This window comes from Erythrolamprus reginae, chromosome 1, assembly GCF_031021105.1.
Source record: "Erythrolamprus reginae isolate rEryReg1 chromosome 1, rEryReg1.hap1, whole genome shotgun sequence".
Lineage (NCBI taxonomy): Eukaryota > Metazoa > Chordata > Lepidosauria > Squamata > Dipsadidae > Erythrolamprus > Erythrolamprus reginae.
The window spans coordinates 108,486,945-108,509,639 of NC_091950.1; the positions used below are offsets into that span (position 1 = coordinate 108,486,945).

Here is a 22,695-nt window from a genome sequence, read left to right on the forward strand (position 1 = left end):
ATTCATTGGCTGGGGCAAGATGTTAAAATTTCAGTAATACACTCCCCATGTACCTTATTACTGGCAGGATCTGCTGAAAGTTGTAGTTTGGCAACATCTTGATTTGATTGATTGATTGATTGGATTTGTATGCCACCCCTCTCCGTAGACTCGGAACCAAAGAATTGTATCTTTGATCTAGTACAAGGGTAGGCAAAGTTGACTCTTCTATGACATGTGGACTTTAACTCCCAGAATTCATGTACTAGCATGATTGGCTCAGGAATTCTGGGAATTGAAGTCCACATGTCACAGAAGAACCAACTTTGCCTACCCTTGATCTAGTAGATGTCTAGTGTCTATTTATGAACCCTGTATATTTTGATTCTTTCGTTCAGTTACTCCCTTTTCATTGCAGATGAATAACTTGATATGACACTTCAAAATAACTTGATATGACACTTCAAAATAATTGAGACAGCTGCTGCATTAGAGAAAATGGCAGCCTTTTGAATTAGAATTCTGAATATCATACAATTAAATTGCATTACCATACAATTAAAGTGCATCGCACAGAACTGGATTTGCACAATGAGAATTGCACTTTGTATGTGTGGCTTGGTAGCGAGACCTTGGAAATCTAGAAACTTCAGTACTAGAGACAGAAAATGAGAATTTTCATTTGGATGTTATTTGGGTTATACAAATCCACAATTTATTAAATAAAAATCCATTGTTTAAGTTGTGCATGTTGCTTTCAGATTTGAAATATCAGGCTGTTAAACTCTGCCCATCACTTTAAGAAAAACTGCCAGCCCAGTTGTCTCCTTTTGAGATGGCAGTGACTTTTTCCAGCTGTCTCAGGAAGAATGGTTCAGAAGAAAATATTTAGCCGGGTGACTCTTCATGTACAACACATTTGTTTTGATTGGGCAATCACAACTCTAGGCTGTTTGATTTAGTTGCAACAAGTGCTTTGGATAACTACACCAGATGCCTTTAAAACAGATTTGGTTTCTGTGTAGGTGTGCGTGTATGTATTGTTCAAATTATTTTTCTTTTCATTTTTAGCAAATGAGAAGATTGAAGACATCAATGGCTGTCCAAAGAACAGATCTCAAATGGTAAGATTTTTCTTTGTTCTAAAATTCAATCCCCCCTTCCTTATTTTTTGCTGGTGGGTAGCAAATGGATTGATGGATAGAATAGAAGTAGCATTAGATTTGGTTGTGCTGTTTTCCTAAATGATAGATATACTCATCAAGAAATTAGTCTAAATTCAGTGGGATTTTGTTCTGAATCAAGCTATTTAGCACTTAATAAATCAATATTCCTTTTTAAAAAACAGCCTTCAAAAGATATCCAAACAATAACAAAAATAGCAACTGTCAATTTATAATTGCTTCTACTATTTTTTTGGCAAGGGACAAAATAGTTTCAATTCCTGCCAGTTTGTGGGTTTTATTATAGTATCTCTAAATTCTACAGCTGTTAAATTCATGTAATCATCTACATAAATATAGATAAAAATATTGCTATATAGTAGATATAGAGATACATAGATATAAAATATGTTCATAATATTGACATGTTGCAATAGTAAAAGCAGCACTAATTCAGCTTTTATGTATACTTTTTATTACTAAAGAGATATAAGTACAAGGCTGTGACATTTAGAAATATATGGTAAATGGAGTAGAGCTCAGTGTTACACAACTATCAAAAAGCAATAATAATAATAAATATATGGTTAGCAAATTATCATTTTATTAAATGCTGCATATTTGGAGAACTTTCATAAATTTGCTTTGGATGAAATCCTATTTGACTTAGAATAACATATGCCTGAACATATCCTATAATAAGCATAGACTTGTAATTTAAAGCATTCATAAATTGATTGCAATTTAAAACAAACAATGTCAGGACTGCATATGTTGCAGTCTAACACATCCAAGTGGCCACAGAAGGCATTTTAGTTAAAAATAGTATGGAAATATTGTGCACAAGTTCCGCAAAAGCTGCAAGTACCATTTCTAAAAAGAAAAAAAGAAAATGCATAATCCTTGAAATGTGTATTACGTACAAACAACCCAGATTTATTTTACCCTAATATGTGCATGCTAGTATGATCAAGATCAGCGATGTGATGCACATATTTGTGTTTTATCAAGCAACATGTGGTTCTTATACAGAAGTTATGCTGAGAACATCACATCTTCTAACAAATCAATGGTGTTTTACCTAAAGCAAACAATGCATATTCTCAGTGGCTTCAGCCAATGGTTCCCCCACCTTAACAATTTCTGCCTTAACTGTAGTGACAATGAAAGATGGCAATGTAATATAAAACATTGCCTGCAGAGGTTGTGAACTCCCCAACTCTGGACACTTTCAAGAGGAGATTGGACTGCCATTTGACTGGGGTGCTTTAGGATTCCTGCTCAGGCAGGGGGTTGGACTTGATGACCTGCATGATCCCTTTCAACTCTAACAATAAATAAATAAACATGTGTGCTATCTCACATTCATGCACAAAGAAAGAAGGTAGCATGCATTTGTTATCAAAATTGAATAGTTAGAATAAATGATTCCGCATTAGAAGGAGAGCTCAACATTTGGCTATAAGAAGTTGAAGAAAGTAGTGAAACATTCAGCTAGCAAATATACAGCAAGAAATATAGCCTTGACAAAGGAACCATAAGTTTATCTTATCATTAGAACAGGAAATAATTGTGGTGCTTGTGGTGCACTAATGAATATAAACTTTTTTGTCTTGGACTTCAATATCCTGAAAGGTGTCTTTGGCTTCTCTATGACTTCTCATTTCCACTTGGATTATTTGCTTTAATCTCCTCTTGGATGTTTTGAAAATGTAACACGGAAATGATTTCAAGAGCTAGCATGAATAAGTGCAGCCAGCTGGATTAACTTTTCAAATATCCTTTCTTAGGAGAATTTCTGATTGGAGAGTAAAAGCAATCTTAACACCACGGATTTAGCTGACTTTGAAAGTGGCTGGCCACCTAAGAAATTACACACACACACACACACACGGTCTTGGCCATTTTTGCACTGTAAATTCTATGCAAAAATAGGTTTAGAAATGCATGGTATTATATTTAAAAATGTTTAGAATAATTTTCTTTTAATCAATGGTTGGCATTTGTCTTAGGTAATATACAGTGATACCTTGTCTAACAAACTTAATTGGTTCCTGGACGAGGTTCTTAAGGTGAAAAGTTTGTAAGACAAAACAATGTTTCCCATAGGAATCAATGGAAAAGAGATTAATGCGTGCAAGCCCAAAATTCACCCCTTTTGCCAGCCAAAGCACCCGTTTTTGCATTGCTGGGATTCCCCTGAGGCTCCCCTCCATGGGAAGCCCCACCTCTGGATTTCTCTGTTCCCAGCATCGCAAAAACGAGCACTTCGCTGGCAACGGAAGTTCGGAGGTGGGGTTTCCCAGTGAAGGGAGCATCAGTGAAATTGCAGCATCGCAAAAACACCGAAGTCCTTGAAACCCCACCTCCGGACCTCTATGTTTTTGCAATGCTGTGATTTCACTGAGGCTCCCCTCGCTGGGAAACCCCACCTCCGGACTTCCGTTGCCAGCGAAGTGCCCGTTTTTGCACTGCTTCTGCGACCTAGATGATTCCCCTGCTGGGATTCCCCTACAGCATCACAAAAACACGGAAGTCCAGAGGGGGGGTTTCCCATGGAGAGGAGCCTCAGGGGGATCCCAGCAGCGTAAAAACGAATGATTCGCTGGCAATGGAAGTCTGGAGGCGGGGCATCCCAGTGGCGGTGGTGGGTTTGTAAGGTAAAAATAGTTTGTAAGAAGAGGCAAAAAAATATTAAACTCCGGGTTTGTATCTCGAAAAGTTTGTATGACAAGGCGTTTGTAAGATGAGGTATCACTGTACTTTCCTTCCTTCATCCAGTTTGTTAATATATTTTAAATATTGGTATATTAGAAGATAATAGAATGCACTATTAATATATGTTCACCAAACAGGTCATAAGGAAATTCAGTATTAAAAGCAACTCCTCGCTAATAGCTTAAGAATCTTAAAATCAGATCAGAACAAAAGTATGTTCATATAAGAGCATTTTAATAATCCTTTTCACTGTTGGGAGAGGAAGTGCTAAGTGATTTCTCTGAACAAAGGAATTCACTACTTGAGAAGATGCTAAAATCAGTTCTGCATCTTGCCCATGGCTAGATCAGAGAATAATAATCTGATATATTCTAAATTTAGGTAGACAAAGTTATATTACTATCTCTTGGCTAAAGAAAATTGTGTAATTTGATAAAAGGCCATCATTTAAGAATTGAACAAATCAGGAACGGCTGAAGGTTGAAAAATAATTTAATTGCATATCAATACAAAGTTCCCATCAGCATTCTGTCAGCAATGGACCAGTTTAAGTGAGACTTCATTTATTTGCATTTATGTCTTTAGTCCAATGGGATTCATTACTGGTTAAATTCACACACATTGATTCTTCAAATCATAATGTTGCAGATATTTATTTTATTGACGACAGATACAAGTACTATTGAGGATCTTTAAATACACTTTTGAATAATGCTGAATAATCTTTGGAAAGAAGAGCTCTGGTTGAAATATTTGGTTTCCCATTATGAAACCAAATCCAGATTAATTTTAATTTATTAAGGACTCTACCAAACTACCAAACCTGGAATGCAAAAATTTGGACAAACACTAGATGGAGACAAACTTACAGATTTCTATACAGTGGTACCTCGAGATACGAGTTTAATTCGTTCCGGACCTGGGCTCTTAAGTCGAGCAGCTCTTATCTCGAACGACTTTTCCCCATAGGAATTAATGTAAATAATTTTAATTGGTTCCAGCCCTCAAAAAACTCACAAAGTTAGTCTAAATTATGCAGAAAGACATGTTTTTAGTGAAGAAATGTACATGTACATATAAATGAATAATGAAGTTTCTTTCACTTAACTTGTAAACTTTCTTAAACTTTTAAATTTACATATGTTCAACTTCTCTGCCACCCAATCCTGTAGGACAGAGGTCCCCAACCCTTTTTGCACCAGGGACCGGCTTTAAGCGATCAAGAGAGGAATGGGTGAATGAATGGACGGAGGGTGGGAAGGAAGGAAAGAGGGAAGGGACAGGAACAGAGGAAGGAAGCAAGGAAACTTATGAAAGGGGAGAGTAAGAGAGGAATGAGTGAAGGGAGGGAGGGAGGGAAGAAGGTGGGAAGGAGAAAGAAAAGAAGAAATAGAGGAAGGGAAGGTAAAAGAGAGAAAGAAAAAGAGCAAGAAAGAAAGAAAGAAAGAAAGAAAGAAAGGGGGAAGGGACAGGAACAGAGGAAGGAAGCAAGGAAACTTATGAAAGGGGAGAGTAAGAGAGGAATGAGTGAAGGGAGGGAGGGAGGGAAGAAGGTGGGAAGGAGAAAGAAAAGAAGAAATAGAGGAAGGGAAGGTAAAAGAGAGAAAGAAAAAGAGCAAGAAAGAAAGAAAGAAAGAAAGGGGGAAGGGACAGGAACAGAGGAAGGAAGCAAGGAAACTTATGAAAGGGGAGAGTAAGAGAGGAATGAGTGAAGGGAGGGAGGGAGGGAAGAAGGTGGGAAGGAGAAAGAAAAGAAGAAATAGAGGAAGGGAAGGTAAAAGAGAGAAAGAAAAAGAGCAAGAAAGAAAGAAAGAAAGAAAGAAAGAAAGGGGGAAGGGACAGGAACAGAGGAAGGAAGCAAGGAAACTTATGAAAGGGGAGAGTAAGAGAGGAATGAGTGAAGGGAGGGAGGGAGGGAAGAAGGTGGGAAGGAGAAAGAAAAGAAGAAATAGAGGAAGGGAAGGTAAAAGAGAGAAAGAAAAAGAGCAAGAAAGAAAGAAAGAAAGAAAGGGGGAAGGGACAGGAACAGAGGAAGGAAGCAAGGAAACTTATGAAAGGGGAGAGTAAGAGAGGAATGAGTGAAGGGAGGGAGGGAGGGAAGAAGGTGGGAAGGAGAAAGAAAAGAAGAAATAGAGGAAGGGAAGGTAAAAGAGAGAAAGAAAAAGAGCAAGAAAGAAAGAAAGAAAGAAAGAAAGAAAGGGGGAAGGGACAGGAACAGAGGAAGGAAGCAAGGAAACTTATGAAAGGGGAGAGTAAGAGAGGAATGAGTGAAGGGAGGGAGGGAGGGAAGAAGGTGGGAAGGAGAAAGAAAAGAAGAAATAGAGGAAGGGAAGGTAAAAGAGAGAAAGAAAAAGAGCAAGAAAGAAAGAAAGAAAGAAAGGGGGAAGGGACAGGAACAGAGGAAGGAAGCAAGGAAACTTATGAAAGGGGAGAGTAAGAGAGGAATGAGTGAAGGGAGGGAGGGAGGGAAGAAGGTGGGAAGGAGAAAGAAAAGAAGAAATAGAGGAAGGGAAGGTAAAAGAGAGAAAGAAAAAGAGCAAGAAAGAAAGCTGCAAGCACCCCCGAGCCCCCCAGGCCGGCTGCAACCTTTTAAAACGCGCGCCGCTTCGCAGCTGTCTCCTGAAGCCGAACGCGGAAGTTAGCATTTGGCTTCAGGAGACAGCTCCTTGGCGCTTGTATCTCGAATTTGGGCTTGTAAGTAGAACAAAAATATCTCTCCCCTCCCAGCTCTTATCTCGAGTTGCTCTTAAGTAGAGCAGCTCTTATGTCGGGGTTCCACTGTATATCTGTTGTGCCATCTCATGGTCTCTAGGTTATTACAGTCCAGGTTTGGTAATTCAACAAACCACTTAATGGGTGCTGATTCAATATAATACTTATTTCATATGCTATCAGAAGTTGTACTCGCTTCTGCGTGTCTGATTTTTAAGTTGGTGGCATGAAGCTGTTTTTTGTGGACTGATTTCAATTTTGCAATAATAATAATAATAATAATAGTAGTAGTAGTAGTAGTAGTAATAGCAATAGTAGTAATAGTAATAGTAATAGTAATAATAGTAGTAGCAGTAATAGTAGTAGTAGTAGTAATAATAATAATAATAATAATAATAATAATAATAATAATAATAATAATAATAATAATATCCAGCACCAGTATTTGTAGACCCTCTTATTAACATTTTTAAATTTTCTGGATATAAGAACCCTTATCATTGTAAAATAAACAAATCTTACCTCAACTATTTTTATCAGGTAAAATAGTCAGCACAGATTAGAACAGCAATAGCAATATCACTTATATATCACTTCACAGTGTTTTACAGCCCTCTCTAAGTGGTTTATAGAATCAACATATTGTATCCAAGAATCTAGGTCCTCATTTTACCAACCTTGGAAAGATGGAAGGCTGAGTGAACCTTGAGCCAGTGAGAATCGAACTGCCAAACTGTAGGCAGCATTGCTCCACCACAGCTCAGAATGCTGAACTGAAGTGCCTGGAATCTTATGAAATTCTCTTAAACTGTTAATGATGTTTGCTTTCTTATGAGGATTATCTATTGGAATATCTATACAATTATCTGACTAGACATCATATTTCTACAGATGCTTAAGAATTCATTTGGGTCGAATTAATTCTTAAGTGTAAAGTGTGACATGTAATAGGTATAACATTGGATGAAAAAAGTGAAATATTTCCCTAGAAAAGACTTAACACACGTACATATTTCTTCTATATGCTTTTTAATTCAACAACTGTGGCTTCCAACACTCAGATCATCTTTGCTTCAAATTTGTTGGCTGCAGTAGACTTCAGCAATAATGCAAAAAGGACCTTTGAAATGCATGTGTGAGGTAGAATCCTTCAGCATGTATGTGGATTGCTCTGTTGCAACTTTCAGCTTGTTTTAATAAAGCAACAGATTAACAGAGTTGGCCTCCGGGTTCCGTTGACTAAACAATGTCATTTGGTGGCACCCAGGGGAAGAGCCTTCTCTGTGGCAGCCCCTACTCTCTGGAACCAACTCCCCCCAGAGATCAGAATTGCCCCCACCCTCCTCGCCTTTCGTAAGTTCCTTAAAACCCACCTCTGTCGTCAGGCATGGGGGGACTGAGATAACTTCCCCAGACCTATATTGTTTATGTATGGTATGTTGTGTGCATGTTTTTTAAATTATGGGTTTTTAGTTTTAATTATTAGATTTGTATTGTATATTGTTTTTCTATTACTGCTGTGAGCCGCCCCGAGTCTACGGAGGGGCGGCATACAAATTTAATAAATAAAATAAATAAATAAAATAAATAAATAACTACCACTCTATGAACATAAATAAATAACTACCACTCTATGACTTACAATCTCACCCTACAGGTATTTAAAGTAAACATCATGAAATCACATTAATGAATTAACAATCATATTATATGCAAGAATTCAAGCATGATACCTAGCTTCTTCATTTTCTGATAAAGATGAAGGCTTTTTGTCATTTCAAGAGTACAGTACTACAAAGAATAGTGCTTTTACCTACTTAGAACAGTGTTTAAAGAATTCATAGTGGGTGATTTACTTTATGCAATATAATAATGAGAATCAGCATATGACCACTGGTGTTCTTTCTCAATCTACAAGTGATATTGCTGGTAAATATTCTTCCTGCATGGAAACTTGTTTTAATAGCAGTTCTGTTTATAAAAAGCCTTTTGGTTCTCTTAACCAAAGCTCCTTTGGTTTATTTAAATATAGTTCTATTTTTAGAATATTTAGTATTGACACTCTTCACACTTACATATTCCACGTGAGTCACTCTTAAAATAAATTCCCATGAAGGGAGAAATAATGCATAGTTTTTCCCCCCAAACTTTTGAAAGGTTGGGTAAAAATCTTCGTTTGGCTTCTCTTTCTCACTAAATAGTGAAATAAAGTACATGTAATGCTTTTCAGAATTTAATGCACATTGAAGACTATGTTCCTATCAATATATAGGTAACATTAAAACATAATTCCCCCTTTGCATATGACATAAATTTGTGATCTCAAATTTTTAAAAAATGTTTCTTACATTTTATACAGCAGTTTAGACACCACCCGTTTTGATTAATATTTGTGGCAGCAGATATTTAAGGTAGACTTGCTCATTCAGAGTTCCTGATTTGAGATGGGCAGCTGTACAAGTTAAATAAACAAAGCCTAACAGGAACCAGAGGTGTTGCATCTTGATTACAATTCTCAAAATTCTCAAGCAAAGGCCAGCTAAGACTTCTCGGGTATCGAGATTAGTTAGATTAGAGCTTTGGTGTCATGGAGACGTCCTTCCTGGCTGGCCGAAACATGGAATCCAGGAAGGACGTCTTCGCCCATGGAATTCCCTATTGGGAGTCCCCACCTCTGTTTGAGCCTCCCGACTGGCCGACAGCTCCGTGGCTCTTTTGCAAAGCTGACAACCGGACGGCGGGGCTTCTCAGCGTTCTCCTGAACCCAAACGCCGAAGACGAACTTTTGCCGAACTTTTGGGTTCGGCGTTCGGGAGAACGCCGAGAAGCCCCCCCGGCTGTTTCAAAAGGTGACAGCCGGGCAGCGGGGCTTCTCGGCGGCCACCTGAACCCGAACTTTTGCTGAACTTCCGTGTTTGGCGTTCAGGCGGCGGGTTCGTAAGGCAGAAAAAGTTTGTAGGAAGAGGCAAAAAAATTCAGAACCCTGGGTTCGTATCTCGGAAAGTTTGTATGACGAGGGGTTCGTATCACGAGGTACCACTGTACAAAGAAATCCAAAACCCTCCCAAGTGAACCCCCTGGACCATCAATCTAATACCCATGTCCCAAGATTCAGGTGGGTGTGCCGCCAAAGCCATTGACCTTGAGCAGGCTGTAAACAAGTCCATGATGCCTGACTGTACCAGGCAGGCAGTGATGAGAAAATTCCTCCCTAGCAATATTTGAAACTTCAATCAGGGCACTCACCAGTATACTTCCCCCCTCCCAATTAACTGACCTCCCCTACTCTCTTTTACTATGACAGCCGAGGCAAACAGGTAGAAAAATGGAGGCTGACAATAAACAATAGCGATATGGTGCACCCCCTCCCATATCAAAGTGAGCAGCTCCTTCTTCAGAATTAGACATTGTGTACAGGATGACTCTTTGTATTACCAGCATTATTGCCGTTGTTGACATAATGGTAGTAAACAGTGATGGGCTGCCAAAATTTTTCCTGCTACACTGGCTAATTTTGTGGGTGTGGCTTGATGGTAATGTGACCGGGTAAGAGTGGCCTGCTGGCCATGTGACCAGGTGGAAGTGGCTTGACAATTATGTGACCGGGGTGGTTTAAAGGTCATGTGACTGGGTGGGAGTGGCTTACCACCAAGATAAGTTTTCAAATACATTCTTGGACTCTTTTTCAGTCGATTAAATCACATTATTTGAATAGCCACAAAAAGGACAGATGATAGACAGCATTATTTCTTGAGGAGCACAGTAACATTTTAAAGTTTTGTACTGAACCCACAGGGTTCAGTACAATAACAGATTAGGCAAGTAGCTCAATTTTCTTTAATTGCTATAAAAGTTCAGTTCTAGATAATGATTAAAATGATTAAAGCGTTTATGGGTAAAAACATACTACAGTATTTATTTCCTCTTTTAAAAGTAATTAAGGATCATACTAAGGTACTAGGGAAGGAAGGACAATAGAAAAAACTATTAAGCATTCAATAAATAGTGCATAAACTTACTACCCCCTCTGCATCCCCCACCCATGGGGGGAGCAGCCCATTATTGGTAATAAATATTATTTAAAGTAAAAGTACAGAAAATGTGGCTTTTCAGATGGTGCCATACTGCAACACCCAACAATGGTGAGAGATGCTAGGGTTTGTAGTTCAGAAATTTCTTGAGGACTACAAATTTAGCTATCATTAATTTATGTCAGCTTTAATAGCAATAGCACTTAGACTTATATACTGCTTCACAGTGCTCTCTTAAGCGGTTTACAAAGTCAGCCCATTGACCCCAACAATCTGAGTCCTCATCTTACCCGCCTCGGAAGGATGGAAAGCTGAGTCAACTTTGAGCCTGGTGAGATTCGATCTGTCAAATTACAGGCAGCTAATGATCAGCAGAAGTAGCCTGTAGTACTGCACTCTAACCACTGCACCACCACAGCTTAAACTATTTTTATGTCCTCTGTGGAGGAAAATATTTATTTATTCAATTTATATGACTGCCAAGATGCTGGGTGTCCAACAATGCTTAAAAATTAAATTAAAAATAAAAACAAAATCACAAATAGCATTAATCGCAATCAAGAAATAGCAGCCAACAAATATTTATTTATTTATTCATTCATTCATTCATTTATTTATTCATTTATTTATTCATTTGTCCAATACACAAATACATAGGAAGAAAAATAGACATGTGGTAATATATATAAGGGTAAAAGTGAACTTAGAGGAGAGGATATATGAAAGAAAGAGACTATATATGATAGGTGAAAGAAAGGAAAGACAGTTGGACAGGGGACGAAAGGCACACCAGTGCACTTATGTACGCCCCTTACTGGCCTCTTAGGAACCTGGAGAGGTCAATCGTGGAGAGTCTAAGGGAAAAATGTTGGAGGTTAGGGGTTGACACATAGCCATGAAACGGGCTTAATCACATATTCCAGGGCCCCAGGCTTGACTACAAGTGGAATCAATGAAAAAATTGCCAAGCCATGTTAATCATATCTTGCTTTGAAGAACTCCTTCTCATAATTTGCAGTCAAACATGACCCAGGCAGCCCAAAGCTCAGCCATAATCAGTCACTTCCTAGCAATGGCAAATCCTTCAACTACCAAAATAGCATTGCAAGCAAGAAATCGGGAACCAACTAGGCATGTCAGGAAGCAGTGATGTAAGCCAGACAACCGGCCCCAGTAGCAGCTCCTCTCGGCCCCAGTAGCAGCTCCTCTCGGCCCCAGTAGCAGCTCCTCTTGGTCCCAGTTCATTGAATTTTGCTGGCAAGACGGTTTCACCTATACAAGAAAGCTAATCCTGTGAATTATATTCTTTCTTCACTTTGTTGAGTAATAGCTAGAGATAGAAATCAGAACTTAAGTATTAATGGGAATCATTATCCTTCCCAAGAGTAAGAATCCAGAATTTCCAGCCAGAATTACATTCTGGCACTTATTGCACAACTACACAGAAAGTAAAGAAAGCCAATGCGATAGAGTGGTTAAGGTGTTGGACTGGCAGTGGATAGATCCTGGTTCTAGGAAGCAAAGAGTGGCTACTAATGCAATTGAAGGACATTTACTTTGCTTTCTTAGATGGGAGCAGAGAAATCCAGGATAAATGGAGAAGAGTATTTCTCAAAAGTACTAAGAGGTTAGATAGAGGTTAAGTTTATTCATATTGAAATGCAATGGCAACTATTTATTCACTATGGGCAGGTTTGATTGCTCTTGCAAGCAGAGACAGGATTCTACTTTATGGTTGATTAAAAGGTAAGCTGATAATTCTGAGCACATTTAACCCGTGTGTGGTAGCTTATTTCTGGGTAGCTTCTGACTGAAACAGAAATGATGGATGGTCTTGGACAATTGTTTACAAGAAAAATAGGAACATGATGAATTCCTTTCTTTTGGCATTGTCCTGACCATGGTATGAGATTGCTGTATGAGGTATGTCACTTTTATTATTTCAGTGTCGCTTTTCTCTAAATGTAAAATTTTTGGTGTTTGGGAAGAATGGAAAGTATTTTGGATGAAATTTTTTTTCACCCAAAGCAGACATCAACTTTTAAGTGGTTAAGCGCACAATTTATAAGTTATTTCTGATTGACTTAGCATTTGTATTTGACTTTGCTGATCAGGAAGCCTTCCACAAACGGCTGTATTAGATCTAGATCCATTCTGAAACAAGTTGAAATAAGGTTATTCCCCTGGAAAAGCCTCCTTTAAATGAACGTAATCCATCAAATAATGTACTGCCCTTACTTCTCATGCATGAATATATCCTATTAGATTTAGTTCAAATGGTCATTTCAATTTACTTCTTAAAAATTAATATGTCAACACTGCCTGTTGATCAAGTTTAGAGCAAGTCTGCGGAGAGGGGCGGCATACAAATCTAATAAATAATAACGTGTAGTTATTATAGCAGTTATTTAAACAATAAATAAATGGTTAAAAACTTAAAAATATTAACATTTGCAAACCACATGCTTTTGATATTTTGGGATGTTATTATAACCTGCTTATAGTTATTAATCAAGAAGATTTGTACTACATTGAAATGCACATATAGATTCTGATAATCTTTTGATTGCTTCTGTGTTACTTGATGCATTCCCCTTCATATGTGGATAAAATTTTTGGTTTTAGTTCACATTTCTTCTTTTCCCTCTGTTCTGCTTAAAACGTTGCCCCCGGCAGCAACAGGAAAAAAATGACAACAGTGGATGAATATAGGGCAAGCTGCCAGATTTTTACAAAGACTAAAGGAAAACAGAATCTCCTTCTGGCAAACTTTCTTGTATTTGTTTTGGATCATGTGCTGACTTTGCTTAAATGTTACTAGTATTATTGTAAACAAAGTAAGTTTTAAGTATGGGTTTCCGCTACCAGAGGTTGAATCTTATAATTCAATGTTTCCCAACCTTGGCAACGTGAAGATATTTGGACTTCAACTCCCAGAATTCCCCAGCCAGCAAATGCTGGCTGGGGAATTCTGGGAGTTGAAGTCCAGATATCTTCACGTTGCCAAGGTTGGGAAACACTGATATAATTCATGAACTTTTTCATAAAGGTAAAGGTAAAAAGGTATAAAAATTGTAGTTACTTTTTAATTTTTTAATTTTTTCACCAAAGTGACATAAACACCCACACACCCACACATCCACACACACCATAGTATAAAAAAATTCCTTAGCAATACATTTCTATCCAAAATGCCATAAATATATTCTTTACTTTGCTCTTTTTATACTTTTATCTCCCAACTGCTTTCCTTCCATATATCATGCTTTCCCCTCCCTCTATCTCCTTCTCTTCCCCCTACCTTCTTATACAATTATTAATATGTAATTATAGGAAATGTTCACATACTGGTACTCACATTCTTCCCAAAAACACATAGCATTTGCAGCTGTAAGACATATGTATATATCACTTCCATGTATTCAAAGCCAGCAATAGGCTTTGCACAGCTCATAAAGAACATATTCCAAATTGGAAGGGTAATGGTAGAAGGAGAGAACTAGGACCCAAACATTTCTGGTTTTGAAAAGTTTGGGATGGGTTGGTACCCATGTTGTCCCTGAAACTACTCTTCACTCCCAAATAACATTTTAAAATTCTAGAGAGTGATAAACTGTAGTTCTCAATGCTCCTGCTATAAGGAATCTTGCCTACAATCAAGTCATGAAATTGCTCTTCCTTCAGCTACTGTAGGGCAGTGTTTTTCAATTTTGGCATTTTGTTTTAATTTTTAAAATATTTATTGAAAATCTTGAAATTGTGTACTGCAATTTTGGCAATTTTAAGATGTGTGGGTTACAGCTCCCAGATGGATGTGCAGCATGTCGATGCTACACATTTTAAAGTTGCCAAGATTGAAACACATTGCTGCTTAGCCTCAGGAAAGTCCCTAAACCTTCATCTCTAAATACTAGTGCTATAGTAATTACACAGGACTAGGAGAATTACTGGGATATAAGCTCAGCCCTTGGTGCAACATGAGAAAAATTATTCTGGGCATTATTCATCTGAATAAGTGCCAAATTACTCATAGAATGTAATGTTGAAACCATCTGATTAAATCCTATGTTCTCTAACAGTTGGTGATTGACTTGATTTTTGAGAATCTCCAACTGTATATTTAATTCTATCTTCAGACTGATATATACAGCCCTGCTTCTTTTTCTTAAGCTCTTAGATCAGAAGGTACAGGTGACATACATGTCATGCCCTAACTTGAATGATTTCGGCTTCCTCTTTTGGTGAAGGAGATTTACATTTTTCTTTGTAGACAGACTTCTTTGTAGACATATACATTCTTTTGTCCACAGTGCTGAACTCTAGGGCCTACATAGCCCCCAAAGCTATGGCTACCTTACATATATTTGATGAGTTCTAAATAAGGTTGAAATAGCCATGTACTGCATTCAATGTGAGTAATGACAATGCTATGAGAGATGTGGGTCCACAGATCAATGATAATATGAGCAAATTGGAGATGCAGATTGCCATGTTGTGCTCTCTCCACAAAATGTACCTTCTGTTTAGGAATACAGTACTGTATATCAATATGTTGATGTCTTATTCAATTTTGTGAAACAATGGGAAGCTCTTGAACAATCTCTCAAAAGTGACATTAAGCCATAACACAAACACAATGAAGCTGTTTTCAAGCTACCAAGATAATTTTGCCAATGATATTTCACTGTTGTCACTTATAGAAGTGCAGATTTTCTCTGGCATTGAGGCATAACGGAGAGGGGCGGCATACAAATCTACTAACTAACTAACTAACTAACTAACTAACTAACTAACTAACTAACCAACCAACCAACCAACCAACCAACCAACCAACCAACCAACCAACCAACCAACCAACCAACCAACCAACCAACCAACCAACCAACCAACCAACCAACCAACCAACCAACATTACCATTTTCAGTAACCAGTTGAAATTTAACCAAAAAGATGTCTCTCTCCTGAGTAGCACCATCTGGGGAGCTTTGTGGCCATCATTCTTCAGAATGACTAATTAGGTCCATTTTATACTTTTTAAAAACAGGTGAAAGGTGTTTTGTTTGACATATCTTAATCCCATCTTTGGCCAACCTTGCCAACAAAAGTGTGTATTGTCAAGGCTATGGTTTTCCCAGTTGCAATGTATGGCTGTAAAACTTGGACCATAAGAAAGGCTGAGCGCCAATGAATTAGGGCTTTTGAACTATGGTGCTGGAGAAGACTACTGTGAGTCCCTTGGGCTGCAAGGCAATCAGACCAGTTAGTCCTAGAGGAGATCAACCCTGACTGCTCTTTAGAAGATCAGATCCTGAAGATGAAACATAAATACTTTGGCCACCTAATGAGAAGGAAGGAGTCACTGGAGAAGAGCCTAATGCTGGGAAAGATTGAGGGCAAAAGAAGAAGGGGACGACAGAGAATGAGGGGCTGGATGGAGTCACTGAAGCAGTAGGCATGAGCTTAAATGGATTCTGGGGAATGGTAGAGAACAGGAAGGCCTGGAAGAACATTGTCCATCAGGTTGCGATGGGTTGGACACAACTTCGCAACTCATAACAACAACAATCCCATTTTCCCCTCCCTAATGTTTTCTCATAAATCCAGGGTTCATTTTTCTTGTTTTTTCATTTCCAACCAAGTGTTGATCCTTTTGGTAGAAAAAATAATTGATTGATTGCCTTGTCACCTGAGCCTGATATTGTGGGCTGACAAAGAGTGGCTGGTTCAAAGCTGGCTTTGATGAAGTAGAACTCAGTCTGTCCTGGTTTCTAGTCTGGTGCCTTATACACTAATCTGGTTTTCAAAACATATCCTAATTTCATACTATGCTATGAATATCCTCTATTTGATGGCTTCTCTTTGCTGTGAGACTGTTATTATTACTACTATCATTATTTCTGTATACAGAAAGAAGTGAATAAATAAAGCTCATATTTCAGACACCTACCTTTAATGCTGCTATTGTTATATATGAAATGCCTGAGGCAGCCGATAGATTGTCTCATTTCTCTACTTCAGCAGGGATAATTTACACGAAGTTGCTGTGCTGGAAATTCTTAGGAAAATGATATCATGACAACTGTCACAACAGAGAGTATTTTCCTGTCTCTAAGATACAGAGCACACATTCAGTGATGCCCTGTCTTTTTGTGATTTATAAAACCTTTGGAAGATCAATTCAAGTACTACAAACTGGAAGAACTGGTGCCTGGAAGAAATGTAATGATAAGATTTAGTAATTAGCTTTTATATTTCACTTTGAAGAGAAATTGATGGTTATAAATACACAAATCAAGACTTTTCTGATCAAAAATAAAATTAACTGTCTACTTTAGATATCCATTACTGATACTCCATCTGCTTAACCATCTATGCAATTGCTTAATGACTGCGTGTTAACGTTATTGAGCTGGGGTGGCACAGCAGGTAGAGTGCTGTACTGCAGCCACTGAAGCTGACTGTAGATCTGTAGGTCAGTGGTTCAAATTTCATCACTGGCTCAAGGTTGACTCAGCCTTCCATCCTTCCAGGTGGGTAAAATGAGGACTCGGATTGTGGGGGCAAAATGCTGGCTCTGTTAAAAAGTGCTATTGCTAACATGTTGTAAGCCGCCCTGAGTCTAAGGAGAAGGACGGCATAAAAAATCGAATAAATAAAATAAATAAGTAAATAATAAATAAATTATGGTCAACACTATAATGACCAGGTGTGTTGATATTATGGTAATTGAGGGATGCAGTAATATGGGCAGCCATGTGATCTCTTGCTTAATAACTGTTTCACTCAGTGACTGAGATTCTGGTCCCAATCGTGTTAATTAAGCGAAGACTACTGGTACGAATTGAAAAAGTATACTGGAAAAAGAATTGACAGACATATTTGTTACCATTGCTAAGGAAGCTTGCTTGCTTGCTTGCTTGCTTGCTTGCTTGCTTGCTTGCTTGCTTGCTTGCTTGCTTGCTTGCTTGTTTATTTATTTATTTATTTATTTATTTATTTAATTAGATTTGTATGCCGCCCCTCTCCGTAGACTATTCATGAACCACAGTTGACCTGAATTCTAAGGAGACCTTTATAAGCAGTCACATTTTAGATGCTATAAAATTATATGAGAAAAAAGAATGAATGATAGCTGAGAATGAGGAAGGAGGTACCCATACCAAATATGTTTTTAGTGGCACCCGCAAGGGATGAAATTTGCATCAAGAGTCAACATTTGCAACTTTTGTGTTTGGATGAGATATGGATGTAAAAATATAAAGATGGAGTTTGCATCATGATGTCACTGGGTGCCTATTGACATTTTGATATAGTGTTGGTTTGACACGAACCACTCTTAATATTTTTTAGTGACATTTGGCAGGCGTAGTTACTACACTTCAATTTTTTATTTGTTTTGCTTTTCCCAATGCAGATCTTTATAGGCTGCTCTTATGAGACTATATTATAAACTAATAAGGCAGGCTCACTATTAAAACAATTTAAAAAAAAATACAATCATTTTAGCCAGGAACAAAATATATATTGAATGACAATCTTTTATTTATTTATTTATTTATTTATTTATTTATTTATTTATTTATTTATTTATTTATTTATTTGTGTGTATGTTTGTGCGCGTGTATGCACATAAAATCTGAAACTATAGGTAACCAATTGAAATCTCTCCCCATGTGTATGTAATCGCAGTGTCATTTCAGATTATTTATAGAGCCCTGAGAGTTTTAAAAATGCATTAAAACATGATGTTAAGATCTATTAATCTGCTTTACTGTGTGCAAAATGAAGAATGATCATTTTGAAGAATAACAGTGATATAATTCAGCATTCAACCAGATATAATTCTAGCTTGCACTTGCAGCAGAACTAGAGAAAAATGAAAAGTATACTACAGTGATCCCCCACTCGTTGCGAGGGTTCCGTTCCAGGACCCCCCGCAACGAGCGGGTTTTCGCGAAGTAGCGCTGCGGAAGTAAAAACACCATCTGCGCATGTGCAGATGGTGTTTTTAACTTCCGCAGCGCTAGCGAGGAGCCGAAGATTGGGGGGCGGGGCGGCTGTTTTAAAACGTCGCCGCTGACATGGGGGGCTTGCTAGCACCCCCCCGAACCCCCAACCCGGGTTTGGGGGGGTGCTAGCAAGCCCCCCATGTCGGCGGGGATGTTTTAAAACACCCGCGCGGCTTTCCAATGAGTCCCGAAGACAAACGCAGAAGTTTGCCGTTTGTCTTCGGGACTCATTGGAAAGCTCCGATCGTTTTAAAACAGTTGCGCCGTTCTACGCTGACTCCGGGCGAACTTCCCCGCTTTAGGAGTCAGCGGAAAACGGCGCGCCTGCTTGGCTTCGCTCACCGCTGCAGCCAACGTGCGCTACGATCTTCCGGGCCAGCCAGGCTCAGCGGATCAAGCCCGGCTCCTCTCGGCCCAGCATCCCGGGCCAAGCGGCTGCCTTCCGTCACTGAGCCTGGCTCGCCCAGAAGATCGTAGCGCGCATTGGCTGCAGCGGCGGCGACATTGCTGCCGGCTTGGCTTCGCTCGTTGCTGCAGCCAACACGCGCTACGATCTTCCGGGCGAGCCAGGCTCAGTGACGGAAGGCAGCTGCTTGGCCCGGGATGCTGGGCCGAGAGGAGCCGGGCTTGATCCGCTGAGCCTGGCTGGCCCGGAAGATTGTAGCGCGCATTGGCTGCAGCGGCGAGCGAAGCCAAGCCGGCAGCAATGTCGCCACCGCTGCAGCCAACGCGCGCTACGATCTTCCGGGCCAGCCAGGCTCAGCGGATCAAGCCCGGCTCCTCTCGGCCCAGCATCCTGGGCCAAGCGGCTGCCTTCCGTCACTGAGCCTGGCTCGCCCAGAAGATCGTAGCGCGCGTTGGCTGCAGCGGCGGCGACATTGCTGCCGGCTTGGCTTCGCTCGTCGCTGCAGCCAACGCGCGCTACGATCTTCCGGGCGAGCCAGGCTCAGTGACGGAAGGCAGCTGCTTGGCCCGGGATGCTGGGCCGAGAGGAGCCGGGCTTGATCCGCTGAGCCTGGCTGGCCCGGAAGATTGTAGTGCGCATTGGCTGCAGCAGCGAGCGAAGCCAAGCCGGCAGCAATGTCGCCACCGCTGCAGCCAACGCGCGCTACGATCTTCCGGGCCAGCCAGGCTCAGCGGATCAAGCCCGGCTCCTCTCGGCCCAGCATCCCGGGCCAAGCGGCTGCCTTCCGTCACTGAGCCTGGCTCGCCCGGAAGATCGTAGCGCGCGTTGGCTGCAGCGGCGGCGACATTGCTGCCGGCTTGGCTTTGCTCGCCGCTGCAGCCAATGCGCGCTACGATCTTCCGGGCGAGCCAGGCTCAGTGACGGAAGGCAGCTGCTTGGCCCGGGATGCTGGGCCGAGAGGAGCCGGGCTTGATCCGCTGAGCCTGGCTGGCCCGGAAGATCGTAGCGTGCGTTGGCTGCAGCGGCGAGCGAAGCCAAGCCGGCAGCAATGTCGCCACCGCTGCAGCCAACGCGCGCTACGATCTTCCGGACCAGCCAGGCTCAGCGGATCAAGCCCGGCTCCTCTCGGCCCAGCATCCCGGGCCAAGCGGCTGCCTTCCGTCACTGAGCCTGGCTCGCCCGGAAGATCGTAGCGCGCGTTGGCTGCAGCGGCGGCGACATTGCTGCCGGCTTGGCTTCGCTCGCCGCTGCAGCCAATGCGCGCTACGATCTTCCGGGCGAGCCAGGCTCAATCACGGAAGGCAGCTGCTTGGCCCGGGATGCTGGGCCGAAAGGAGCCGGGCTTGAAGATCGCAGCACGCGTTGGCTGCGGTGGCGAGGGCTTGCAATGGAGGGTGGAGGAAGCGGCCATGGGAGGGCGAGCTGCCTCAGGGAGGAGGATCGGGCGGGACCAGGTGGGGGCTGGAATTTCTCCGCTGGGAAGAAGCGGCCAGGGCGAAGGGCGGGCGAGCGGCGAAGGGCGGGCGAGCGGGTGCTGGGGAGGGCTTCTCGCCCTCCCGCCAGCAAGAGGGGGAGCGAACGGCGTGGGCAGGCGAAGGGCGGGCGAGCGGCAGTGAGGAGTTTGCGTGGGCGGTGGGGAAACTCCTCGCTGATGCCAGCAAGAGGGGGAAGACCCAGGGAAGCCGCCCAGCAGCTGATCTCCCGGTTGCCATCAACGCATGCGTGCCCATAGAAAAAACGGGCACGCATGCGTAGATGGTATTTTGACTTCCGGGTTGAAAAATCACGAAGTACCCTGTTCGCAATGGTCGGGGACGCATTAAACGGGGGATCACTGTACTTCAGTCTAGAAAGCTTGTGGCCAAAACATGTCAACCATGATAAAGAGGACTCTCAACTGAATCCTGTGTAGGTTGAAGGAATAAAAACCCAGAATGAATGGAGGAGGGCTAATATTTCTCTCTGCAAAAAGAAAGGTGGAGGAGAAAGAGCTCGGGAAACTATGGGCCAATCCTCCTGTTACTGCTACCTTGAAAAAATACCATGATGATTAGAAATCAGCATGAAAATAGAAATTCAATGCAAAAGAGAAGAACGGAGATTGTCTGGCTTGGTAATAGCACATATCAAGTAGTTCTTCAAATTGTTCAGTACAAGCTGTGAATGAATAACTAGTATGACATGGCTTGTAAAAAGTCAAATGCGTTTTTATGCTACATCAAAGTATACTTTTTGACATCGCCAGAAATAATAACAATTCCCTTGCATTTCATACTGATAGAATCCTACCAACTGTGACTGTATTTTCAAAATAGGTAATAAAAATGATCGGGAGATTGAGGAACTGAGTGTGAATAGTACTGAGAAAAGGTGAGTGTATTGGTAACACTTCTAAAGTACATAGAGAGGTGCTATGTAGAAGAGAGAAAAGATCTCTGTTCCTGTAATTTTAGAGTATCAAGCAAGAAATAACTGGGTACAGAAAAGAAGATTATTATTATTTTTTTATTATTTTTATTATTTATTAGATTTGTATGCCGCCCCTCTCCAAACATTAGGGAAAACTTCATAAGAATAAGAGACGCTTGTAAATTTAGGAAGAGACCGAATAGCCATATGTTGGAGATATTTTATTTTGAGTTCTTGTTATCTGGTTTGATTCTTTTGGATTTCAGCTAAATTAGGGGTCCCCAATCTCCGGTCCATGGATCAGAATCACTCCATGGCATGCCAGCAACTGGGCCACACAAAGAAACAATGCCCCATCTATGTGACAATACTTGAAATCACATAGTATTCTAATACTTGAGGGGCTGCCACAGAGAGGAGCAGATCAGGCTGTTTTCCAAGGCACCAGAAAGTCAGACAAGGAATAATGGATGGAAACTGGCCAAGGAGAGATTCAACCTGTAAATAAGGACAACATTCCTGAAAGTGAGAGCAATCAACCAGTGGAACAGTCCGGAAGTTATGAGAGCTCCAACAATTGAGACTTTCAAGAAGAAATCAGATTGCCATTTGTCGGAAACTCCTGCTTTAGTGGGGGTTTGGACTAGATGACCTACAAAGTCCCTTCCAACTCCAACTCTATTACTCTCTCTGGTCCACAGAGAAACCTCTCTCCATAAAACCGGTCTCTGGTGTCCAAAAGATTGGGGGTTGCTGAGTTAAATGTTCGACACAGTTCTGCTTCTCTGCATCTACAGAAGAAGCATAGCAATTGTCAACAAGCACAATAGTTTTCTATTGAAAACAGGTCCTGGCAGTCTGCATGGGGGAGAAAGGCTGGCCCTTTCTGTCTACAACCAGGCAGTAATGTGACTTATGGAGTAATGCTATGTATTCAAAGGGGGCACAAAAACATTACTTGTATGAAGTGCTCTTTTGTGAAACAGTTGGTGGGATGTTCTGAACTGAAATATGCATGCATTCGTGTTTATACACGGAATGAAACAGGATTCTTCCCCATATAGGCTAAAGTATCATTGTTCTTGGTAGAGAAAGTTTGGGGAGGGAAGACTAAGAAAAGCAATGGCTGAAGACTTTCCTAAGCAGTAGCATGCATAGATATCACTAGTGGCAGCAATCACTGAGGATAGACAAGAAGGAGAATGTGCATGTAGGATGGCCTGTGAAATATAATGAATTATGACAGTGGTGACAGTGGCTGGGAGGGG

General features: G+C 40.8%; 1 protein-coding gene across 4 annotated transcripts in view; it reads left to right on the forward strand.

The window, feature by feature from the left end:
- Nucleotides 1–22,695, forward strand: part of NAV2 (neuron navigator 2) — a 395,483-nt gene that overhangs the window by 133,113 nt on the left and 239,675 nt on the right. For all 4 annotated transcript variants that reach the window (XM_070761666.1, XM_070761675.1, XM_070761699.1 and 1 more), the window contains exon 3: nucleotides 1,051–1,103. In XM_070761666.1, the coding sequence (XP_070617767.1) occupies nucleotides 1,051–1,103 (53 nt within the window). The remainder of the gene's footprint in view (nucleotides 1–1,050; nucleotides 1,104–22,695) is intronic.